This window comes from Corvus brachyrhynchos, unplaced genomic scaffold (assembly GCF_000691975.1).
Source record: "Corvus brachyrhynchos isolate BGI_N302 unplaced genomic scaffold, ASM69197v1 scaffold149, whole genome shotgun sequence".
In the NCBI taxonomy this organism is placed as follows: Eukaryota; Metazoa; Chordata; class Aves; order Passeriformes; family Corvidae; genus Corvus; species Corvus brachyrhynchos.
In genome coordinates this window covers 667,136-678,097 of record NW_008240021.1, presented here as the reverse complement: position 1 = coordinate 678,097, position 10,962 = coordinate 667,136, and the positions used below count along the sequence as shown (strand labels likewise).

At 43.6% G+C, this 10,962-nt stretch overlaps 1 protein-coding gene across 2 annotated transcripts in view; it reads left to right on the top strand.

Moving 5' to 3' along the window:
- The first annotated feature begins 3,780 nt into the window (after nucleotides 1-3,780).
- IFNAR1 (interferon alpha and beta receptor subunit 1) overlaps nucleotides 3,781-10,962 on the top strand; it is a 13,527-nt gene continuing 6,345 nt past the window's right edge. Inside the window, exons 1-6 of one of the 2 annotated variants that reach the window (XM_017743347.1) lie at nucleotides 3,781-3,934; nucleotides 5,270-5,454; nucleotides 6,784-6,941; nucleotides 8,162-8,309; nucleotides 9,407-9,521; nucleotides 10,590-10,789. In XM_017743347.1, the coding sequence (XP_017598836.1) occupies nucleotides 5,436-5,454; nucleotides 6,784-6,941; nucleotides 8,162-8,309; nucleotides 9,407-9,521; nucleotides 10,590-10,789 (640 nt within the window). In that variant the 5' untranslated portion in view covers nucleotides 3,781-3,934; nucleotides 5,270-5,435. The remainder of the gene's footprint in view (nucleotides 3,935-5,269; nucleotides 5,455-6,783; nucleotides 6,942-8,161; nucleotides 8,310-9,406; nucleotides 9,522-10,589; nucleotides 10,790-10,962) is intronic. The other variant, XM_017743346.1, reaches the window with a different exon arrangement.

Sequence of the window (10,962 nt, the reverse complement as noted above, 5' to 3'; positions counted from 1 at the left end):
CCCGCTGCGGTGCCGGAGCTCGGCGGGGATGCGGGGCGGGATAGCGGTGTCGGTGAGGATCTGTCGTGTTTCCAGCCTTTTCCTGGAATCACAGAATGACTTGGGTTGGAAGGACCTTAAAGCCCATCCAGTGGCACCCCTGCCATGGCAGGGACACCTCCCACTGTGCCAGGCTGCTCCAAGCCCCAATGTCCAGCCTGGCCTTGGGCACTGCCAGGGATCCAGGGGCAGCCCCAGCTGCTCTGGGCACCCTGTGCCAGGGCCTGCCCACCCTCCCAGGGAACAATTCCTGCCCAATCTCCCATCCATCGCTGCTACCCTTTAGCTTCAAGCCATTCCCTGTGTCCTGTCTCTCCGTGCCTTGTGGACAGTCCCTCTCCTCCATCTCAGTCCCACTTGCTCCTGGTGAATTACACCGGCTGCAACTTCAGCGTGGGACAAAGAGCTTTGGAATCCCATTGTTTTGCTTGGAAGACACAGTCTGGCAGAGTCTAAAGGATAAATGAGGAAATGAGAGGCAGGATGGCAGGATCGGGGTTTTGACTCGCAGGGCAGGAGCTTGTGCCTTGTCTTTTGTCCTTACACAGCAAAAAAGAACTCTTGCCCAAAACCTCTTGCTCAAAGAGGAAGTGCTGTGAAGTGTTACAAAGGAGGGCAGAGTGACTATTTGTACAGGCAGAGAGTGACAGGACAAAGGACAGTGGTTTTAGACTGCCAGAGGGCAGGGCTGGATGGGAGATTGGGCAGGAATTGTTCCCTGGGAGGGTGGGCAGGCCCTGGCACAGGGTGCCCAGAGCAGCTGGGGCTGCCCCTGGATCCCTGGCAGTGCCCAAGGCCAGGCTGGACATTGGGGCTTGGAGCAGCCTTGGTCTGGATGGGCTCTGAGATCCGAACCCAAACCAGTGGGTGATTCTAACTCTGGAATTTGGAGTAATTGCTCTGCTGCAGTGACCTCTCCCCTTCCCCTGTGCCAAGCCCAGCTGTTCCCCGTGCTGCTGCTCCAGGATAAAGCTCTGGCTCTGAGTTCTCCCGGGTTCTCCAGAGCCTTTCCTGGTGTCGCATGTAAAGGGCCTCCTCTTCCTCCTTCTGCTGAAATGTTGACTGCAATTTTCCATTGGTTCCTGCACGCAGGGATGTCATAAGCACCGAGCATCATGTGCTCTTCCTGGGATTTGCCCTGATAGCGGGGTTTGCTGTGATGCCATTTCTTGCTTTCTTCTGCTGTTCGATAGATTTTATTATATAATCATTGTTATTTTCAACCATCGTTTATTGGCAGTGTCGGTTAAAGTCTGTTAAATGCAATAGTGATGTTTCTGTATTAGAACAGTTTGGGGTTTGTTTCAGTTTATTGGAATTTGACAGGGCAAGGAGATAGGCAGATGTGCTAAAAGCATTTCTGGTTTTTAATCTCTTCTTCCCACAGAAGTCTCATCTTTTATAATGGTTTCTCAGAACCAAAGTGTCACCATGCTTAAGTGAACAAACAGCAATTAGTTTTAAATGTTTGGCTTTTAATCTTTAATAAAATAAGCCAGGAAGAAGTATTGATTTTTAGGTTTTTCTTTGCATATCGAGTTACTACCTAAATCACAAAATTTCTCTGCTAATTAAACATCACTGAGTTTGCCCCTTTCTCCCTGCATAGCTGTTCATTGGGAAATTACTGATTTTTAAAATTAATTTAGGGAAGCAAGCACAAAACTCACTGGAAATAGGGAAATATGTGAAAGGATGGATGGCTGGATCACATATTTGTTTCTGTAGTGGGAAGGATCAAGAAGGATCCTGAAAAACTGGATCAGTACTCCAGGAAACAAGTGCAGTGGAATTGAACAGGGAAATGTGCAGGGCAAAGAGAGGAAGGTTAAAATATGAGAGCTGGAAAAAATAAAACTTCTACACAAGGGCATATCCTAGATGGGATTTTGGGCAGGAATTGTTCGCTGGGAGGGTGGGCAGGCCCTGGCACAGGGTGCCCAGAGCAGCTGGGGCTGCCCCTGGATCCCTGGCAGTGCCCAAGGCCAGGCTGGACATTGGGGCTTGGAGCAGCCTGGGACAGTGGGAGGTGTCCCTGCCATGGCAGGGGTGGCACTGGGTGGGCTTTGAGGTCCCTCCCAACCCAAACCTTCTGGGGTTCTGGGATTTGACTCACCGTATGTGGTCCTACTCCAGGACTGGATTACTGTAGCTTCTCCCAGTGCCATATTGTAATTAAAACATTGTATTATAACATTATTTGTATCCAGAGCAGATATTTGCCTTTCCCGGGGTATTTCCCAGCTTTACAAAATACTGGCCTGGCTTAAAACGTGGACTGGGTTTGTTCTATCACCCTGTTCTTGGAACTGGGGAGAAAATCTCTGCTGAGAACATGGATCCCAACAGGATTTTCTTCCTGCTCCCACACCTCCCTTTTCCCATCTGCTAGACCTGCTGAGGTCTAACAAGGAATATTGTAAGGCTTCATTTGTAAAGGTGGGATTATTTGATTATTTGAATTTCTGCCCAAGGCAAACAAAAATACTATAATCATTGAAACCTAGTAGGTTTTTATCAGTTGGAGTCTTTGGGGCCCTTGTTGTCACAAACTTTTTGGCTGAATTGTGGCCATCTGTTGAATAAATATCTGAGGAAAAAATCTGTTTTATCCTTTGTTTTCTTATTTTCTGAGCAAATATCCTTTGGCATTCTCAGGGTTTATCTTTGTCTGAAGAGCAACAAATTCCTGCCTTGTGGGAATAAATTCTGCAGTGGGAGCCACAAGGTTTTATTGAATTATTTGGCTTTCATGTTTTTTGTGCTTTCAGGAGTTATTTCCCAAAATCTGCAGCCTGTGGATCCCACTTAATTTGCCAAAAGGGTTTTGGAGAATGCAGTCTGTTTGTTTTCCACACGTTCCCTTTGTAGAAAGAGAACTTGTGTAGAATAAGGAACAGCATTTGTGATGAAGAGCCTCTCCCAAAGTCAGGTTCAGGATAAGCCATTATTGTCCAAAGAGACTCTGACTGTCCAGCTGAAATAGGATTTATTGGTTCTGATTTCTTCTTAACACAATCAAATCTCAGATTGATATCAAACAGCAATTTCAGGGGTTTCAGATATGGTTTGGAAATGGTAACCACTGGGAAGTAATTAATAACACACAACAGATAAAATAGAAAGTCAAAGCCAAGAGGTGTATTATATTTTTTTATTTTAATTTTTTTTTATTTTTTATTTTTACATTTTTAAAAATTTTATTTGTATTTTATTTTAATTTTGATTCTATTTATGTGTATTTTATTTTATTTAAATTTGACTGCATTTTATTTTAATTTTGATTATATCTTAAATTTTTATTTTAATATATAATTTCATTTTTATCATATTTTACTTTTTATGTATTTTGATGTTATTTTTATTCTTATTCATTTTTGTTTTATTTTCTGTTTTTATATCTGCTTTATTTTTTACTTTTTAATTATTTTATTTTATTCTATTTAAAAGTTTAGTTTAGTTTTATTCTGGTTTAGTTGTTATTATATTGTATATTGTATATTATATACAATATAATATAATATTGTATTATTATATATTATTATATATTATTATTATATGTATTATATTTAATTATATACATATTATACATTACATATTATACATTACATATTTTATATTGTATATTATACATTACATATTACATATTATATAGATATTGTTTTATTTTATTTTAAATTTCATTTAAAATCTTATTTTAATTTCATATTAATATTTTATTTGCTTTTTATTGTAATGTTTTACTTAATTTATCAACTTTGTTGTTTCTCCTAGGCCAGAGCAGCCTGCAGAGCCCAGAGAATGTCCGGGTCTGTGCTGTGAACACCAATTTCACTCTGAGCTGGGATTACACCGGCAATGATCCCAATGTGACCTTTTCAGCAGAATTCCAGCTGTGAGTGCCTTTGCTCGGAGCCAGGAACGTCTGAGCCCTCTCTGTGTACCTGAGCACTTCCAGTAACTGCTGTGCTGCTTCCCCCTGCAGCTTCCAGGGCCTTTGGGAAGCCAGGAGGGGGAGGCTGGGAAGATGCAGTCTTGGAGTGGAGTGGGCTCCTGGTGCTGGCCTGAGTTTGTCTCATTCCTGTGAGAAGTCAGGTTGTTCCCTGTGTGATAAAGGCAGTGATAAATACAGAGCTTGCTGGTAATGCTTAATTACCAGAAGGGTTCTTTCAGAAGATTTATTGGCACACCTACAAATGGAATGTAGATTTATTTATTCTCTGGTTTGTTGTTTTGGGTTTTTTTTAACTGTGGCCATACACAGAGGATTTGAAGAAATTTTCAGTGTAACTTTTAACTCATTTGCCAGTGTTTGTTCACCCACATTTCTCAGCAGCAAGTTTAATCCCCAGATGACACGACTGAAGTTTTGTTTTAAAAGCTTTCTGTGCTTTTCTTCAGTTGCTTCATACCCCAGTCCTTTTGCACACATTAGCACAGACATTTTGTGGCACCTCCCTGACAAGTAAATATTGAAGAGCATTTCTGAGGTAAAATTGCTGAAATTCTGAGCCATCTGGGACAGTGGAAGGTGTCCCTGCCCATGGCAGGGGTGGAACAGGATGGGCTTTAAGGTCCTTCCCAACCCAAACCATTCTGGGATTCTGGGATTTTGGATTTTTAAAAAATAGCTCTTCTTTTCCAATACATAGGTGAGAACAGCTGCTTTGAAGATAGATTTACTTTTAAAAGAGTAAGACTGGTCTGAAAGACAAGGTAGCAGTTGAGAATAAACAATTACTGCTTCACGTCTGTGCCTCCTTTTTTTGGTCAGGACATTTTAAATGTCTGTATAAATCTCTTTCTTTACTGAGGTGTGGATGTGTGTTAATTAAAAAAGAGCTGCTGAAAACCTGATTGTTGCTGAACTCCACTTCTCACCTCTGTGGTTTTATTTATTCCCTTAATTTGCATTCCTGGCTCATGTTGGAAGTAGTGGGTTTTCGCTGGTTTTATGCTCCTTTAACCACTTCTGTCAAGACTTTAAAATTTCTTCCAATGAACTATAAAACCTTTGCCAGACTAGGAAATGTAATGATACCGAGGATGTAATTCTGCATTTTGGCAGTTCCAGGATAATTTTTAAGGAGATAACACTGATTGCACTGGTGCTGGTGCTAGAGCAGCATGGAAAGGGCTGATGTTTATTAAAGTTAACAAGAAAGGAAGAGTAATCTCAGGGGTTTAACTGCGGGTTGGGTTTATCCTGGGGCTGTTCTGTGTCCTGCAGGTCGGAGCTCAAGGACAGGGGCTGGCGGGAGCTGCCGGGGTGCCAGGCTGTGGCTGGCACGGAGTGTGACATCTCCTCGGCCATCTCGGAGTACTACGATGCCCACTACGTGCGTGTGAGGGCCCGGGCGGGGCACGCGGTGTCTGCCTGGTCCGGGATCCTGGAGATGGTGCCGGATCTCATCGGTACGAGCTCGGGGCTTGTGGAGCACTTGGGTTCCTTTAGCACCTGAGGGGGGCATTCTGCCCCTGTGCCCCTGTGCTCAGCTGAGACCCCACCTGCAGAGCTGCTCCAGCCCTGGGGAACAGCATCAGGAGCACGGGGAGCTGCTGGAGAGAGCCCGGAGGAGGCCATGGAGCTGCTCCAGGGCTGGAGCCCCTCTGCTCTGGAGCCAGGCTGGGAGAGCTGGGGGTGCTCACCTGGAGAGGAGAAGGCTCCAGGGAGAGCTCAGAGCCCCTTGCAGGGCCTAAAGGGGCTCCAGGAGAGCTGCAGAGGGACTGGGGACAAGGCATGGAGGGCCAGGAGCCAGGGAATGGCTTCCCAGTGCCAGAGGGCAGGGCTGGATGGGAGATTGGGCAGGAATTGTTCCCTGGGAGGGTGGGCAGGCCCTGGCACAGGGTGCCCAGAGCAGCTGGGGCTGCCCCTGGATCCCTGGCAGTGCCCAAGGCCAGGCTGGACATTGGGGCTTGGAGCAGCCTGGGACAGTGGGAGGTGTCCCTGCCATGGCAGGGGTGGGGCTGGATGGGCTTCAAGGTCCCTCCCAACCCAAACCTTCTGGAATTAGGGATTGTGGAAAAACCAAGTGTGGTTTCCACTGCTGGTGACAGCAGGACAGGGTGGTTTTCCCAACAGGAATATAACACCAGGCATCTGCAGGTCATGGAATGTTACAATTCTGTCTTTTTGGAAAGGGAAGTCTATTCCAAGTGGTGCTGGTTTCCTGACTGAATTTCCGGTCACTCTGTATTTTCCCAGATTATTTCTTGGAAAAATCCTTTTTGACAGTCGATTTTTGTGGAATCCCAAACTGGTCTGGACTGGGAGGGACCTTAAAGCTCATCCCATTCCACCCCCTGCCATGGGCAGGGACATCTTCCACTATCCCAGGTTGCTCCAAGAACCTTTTCTCTAGAAGTTTGTGACTTTTCAGTGGTTCCAGTGTGGCCCTGAAGCCCTCCTTTGATGTTGGACATATTGGACTGAGCTAAGTTTCTTGCCTTGCAGGTTTAAGAATGATTTATGCTGATTTTTTTTTGAAATATTACCATTTGCTGGTAATATTTCATTTTACCTGCTTTTACAACCAGGTGATGGTAGTTGGTTGTTAGGTTAAATTTCTATTTGAAACTGCCTGAGAGTCATGAAAACTTAAGATGGTGTAGGTGATCATACAAAAGAATTAAAAATAAGATACCATAGGCAAGTATTTCAGGTTTATTATTGTAAACTGCTTTTGGGGTGTATTTTCTCCAGGTAGACATGTTTAACTTTTTTTTTTCCTTCCATATTTGCAGCTCAGATTGGTCCACCAGGACTGGAATTGCAGTCCACAAATGGAGCCATAAAAATTAAGGTTTCTCCTCCAGAAGCAAATCAGATGAAAAAAATATGGATCAATGATCTAAGTTTTAAATATAACCTGGTCTTCTGGGAAAACTCATCACATGCTCAGGTATGAGCCCTTCTTTTTTTGTTATTTAACCTTAACAGAACTGTCAGAGATGGACTTTAAATCATGCTCTGAAATGGAATTGTTTGGTTCTGTCACTGTGTAACTGCTCCTGTGGGGTTTTTTTTGGTGGGGTGATTTTGTTCTTACTGTATGATTGTTTTATTGGGATTACCCTGATCCAGGGATTTTTTTTTGAGGTGTTGTCATTGTGATGTGGTTTCGTAGGCACTATGTGTGTCCTGCAGAGCACCCAGAGCTCTCCTGTGAATAGAGGGGAGAAACTCTTCCTTTTTTATCTTCTTTAGGGAAATGGGTGTCAGCTAAATTAGGGTAGGAGTTGAAGGGCAATCTGTGTTCTTTTTGGAGATCAGATCAAAATCATCACTTCAGACTGGACCTGGAGGGGCTGGAGCATGTCCAGGGCAGGGAAGGGAGCTGGGAAGGGGCTGGAGCCCCAGGAGCGGCTGAGGGAGCTGGGAAAGGGGCTCAGGCTGGAGCAAAGGAGGCTCAGGGGGGACCTTGTGGCTCTGCACAAGTCCCTGACAGGAGGGGGCAGCCGGGGGGGAGCACAGGAATGAGGAAAGGAAAAGAGAAAACAGCCTCAAGGTGCACCAGGGGAGGTTGAGATTAAAGACAAAAAATTCCCCTGCCAGAGTGGTGAGGCCTTGGGATGAGCTGCCCAGGGAGTGCTGGAGTCACTGTCTCTGGGAGTGCTCAGGAGGAGTCTGGATGTGGCCCTTGGGGACAGGCTTTGGGGTGCTGCTGGTGCTGCTGGGGTGGCACTGGGTGATCCTGAAGGGCTCTTGCCACCTCTGGGATTTTGGGATTACACATTAAAGGAGCACAAGGTCCACAAGTCATGTAAAGTCTGGGAAACAAAAAGCAGGGAGGTGGCAGAGGAGAGGGGAGTGTTTGGGTGACTCAGGGATGGGAATGCGGGGTTCACTTTGGAATATCTGGGGGTGAATTCCTGGTTGTGCCAACTCCCTCCCCACTTCCATGGCAAAGGAGCCCGAAATGTTCCTTCCTCTCAGTCACTGGCTAAACTGGAAACTTCCCTGTGGGATTTCTTCAGCTCAAACATTGCCCTGCTTTCTCCATGTTACCTTTTCAGGTGGGATATTATATAAATGGGCTGAAACCCTGCAAAATGACAATTTACAAATCTCCCTGGGGAAGCACAGTTCCCCTCACAGGCTCTTTGTGGTTGTTTCTTCCAGCTGCAGAGTAAAAATATTTTCCCTGTTGACACCATTGATGACCTTGCCCCAGACACCACCTATTGCTTCAAAGTTCAAGCAAATCTCCCCATGGAGGCAAAGGAAGGCTTCTTCAGCCCCATCAGCTGTGTGAAAACCACCCAGAAAGGTACCCAGGAAATCAGTTTATCTGCAAATGATGGCTCAGATTAAACTGGCAGAGAGTGAGTTGTTCTGAAGCAACAAAACAGGCAGAAGGGCCAAATTCCTCCTCATTTTGGTATAAAAAGATATATACATTTACCCTTCTCAATCAACACAAAATAGGTCAAAGGCAGGGTTTTTAATTGTACAAAAAGCTTTTTTGCCCTGACTTTGTAATGTGAAAACAAAAACTGCTTTCTGTGTTTTGGAAAACTCTGTTTTTGAATCAGTGACTGAATCAGGAGGAAAAGCAAAACAAAAGCCTTCGAGATACTTGGCACTCAGTGAATGCCTAGAAAGTTGAGCTGAGCTTAAAAAAATACTGGTTTTACATAATCCTTGGTGGATTGATTGTTACAGCGGCAGAGGAAAGGCTTTGAGGGGGCGGTTTGCCACCTTGTGGTGTAAAATTAAATTTGCTTATGTGCTTTTAGATGCTTATTTTAGGAAAAAATAACGGTGGAAAGTCAAATATTAGGTTGGACAGGGTGGTTCATCATAATTAGCTGATGGTACATCAAAATGTAAGTAATTGATGGTAAATGAAAATTACTTTATACATAAAAGACATTAATGAATACACATCTGTGTTTTTAAAAATGTTAAAATAATACGTGTGTATTTTTGAAATACTAAAATCATTAATACATGGGTATTTTAATAAAATATGACAATAACTTATACATGCAAGTTTAAATTGTTTTAATAAAATAGTAAAATAATTGATACATTCATATTTTAGTAAAATACTGAAAATGAAGTAATTAGAACATGTAATAAATACAGATGTGCATTTTATACATTTTTCTGCTTATGTTGTTCCCAAACCAGTTTATTTCTGCTCCTCTCAACATTTGTGTACTTCGATTTTTTTCTGAATTGATTTTTAGCTGGGTTTTTAATTAAAGGCTTAATATGATGCTTTACATTGCAAGTCACAGGCTGTGATATCTTTATCATGAATAATGTTTATATTTTCATTATTAACATGAGAAATGTCCATTCTCTGTCCATAATAGGAAGTTTTTTGGTAATTCTGTGTTTCCTTTTCCCCCTGGGCAGTGAATGACCTTCTGTGTGCAACCAACCTGAGTGTCCTGGCTTTGAACATGAAATTCCACCTGCTCTGGAATAAGCAGGGCAGACAACAGGGGAGCTACAACGTCCAGTACCTCTTGTGAGTTCAGCCATTCCCATCTCTGCCATTTTAAATCCCATTTCTTGCATTTTGCAAATATTTCCTAGGAGTTAAAATTTAGTATTTGGTGGCTTCGTGTGTTAACTGGAACAGTAATGGCTCATGTGGCTGTTAAAAGAATTCCATGTAACATCTGATCCTGGAATTTCAGGGGACTGGGCTGCTTTTGGGAGTGTGAAACGCCTGATGGGAGGGAATCCTAAATGCTCAGTAACATTTTTAAACCTGGGAAACTTGAATTGCTCTGTGGCTGTTTGAATGTGAAGAAATTAGATGAGTAAAAGGGAGTAAAAATGCAGGTGTTGGAGGTTTCAGTTGTCAACAGCTTGGATTTCTTCTGGGAAGACCCAAATAGGGGAGAAAACCCAAGGTAGCACATCAAGAACACATTGAATCACATTTAAAAATGTTGTAGCGCATAAAAACTCCATCAAGCCATATAAAAACCTCACCATGTCGTGTGAAATAACCTCTGTATCACATCAAACCCCATCATATCACAGAAAAAGCCCCTGTATCACATAAAGAAAATCACCTAAAAAAAATCATACTACATCAAAAAAACAAGGAATGCCATAAAACCCCCATCATGTCCCATAAAAACCCATTGAATCACATCCAAAAAATCCCATGAAGATGCAGTTCTATAAACCTATGTCTCAATCTCCAGCTGTTGCATAAATATTGTGGCCAGCACCTAACTGAAGAGGAGGGATCCCCCTGGCATTCCTTGGGAATTCTTTTGGCATGGCAGGAAATAATGGACTGCACGGAGCTACGTGAGAACTTTTCATTTGGATTTTCAGAACTTGTCCACCCCACATGTCATTTTCTCTGCTGAGGCTTGGTTAAAGCCCTGATTTGTATTTCTTGGCCCTTTTATCTCCATTGTTCCACTCAGAAATGTCTCATATTAAAATGATTCTTTTTATTAATAGAGGCTTTTTTTTCCCCCCCCACAACTGAGCCAAGTGTAGCACAAGCAAACATGATTTTCTTTAGAGGTTCAAGGACCTCACATCAAAACTCTGGAATTCTCTCCTGCAGTGGGTTCATGAAGGACCTCAATGAGGATTACTCAGGCAAGTGGCTCAGTGTCCCCGGGTGTGAGAACATCAGCAGCACCTGGTGCAACTTCACCTCCATCATCACCACCACTGGATTTTATTATCTGCGAGTGCAGGCCAGGGAGGGACACAACAAATCCTGTTTCTCCAGAGATGTTAAAGTAGATCCTCTGAAAACAAGTAAGGAATTGTTTCCTTCAATGTTCATTCCTCAGCAAACTTGTGCCAAATGTCTGTGTGAGCTGACAAGAGACTGGAGAGGGGATTTCACAAGGCATGGAGGGCCAGGAGCCAGGGAATGGCTTCCCAGTGCCAGAGGGCAGGGCTGGATGGGAGATTGGGCAGGAATTGTT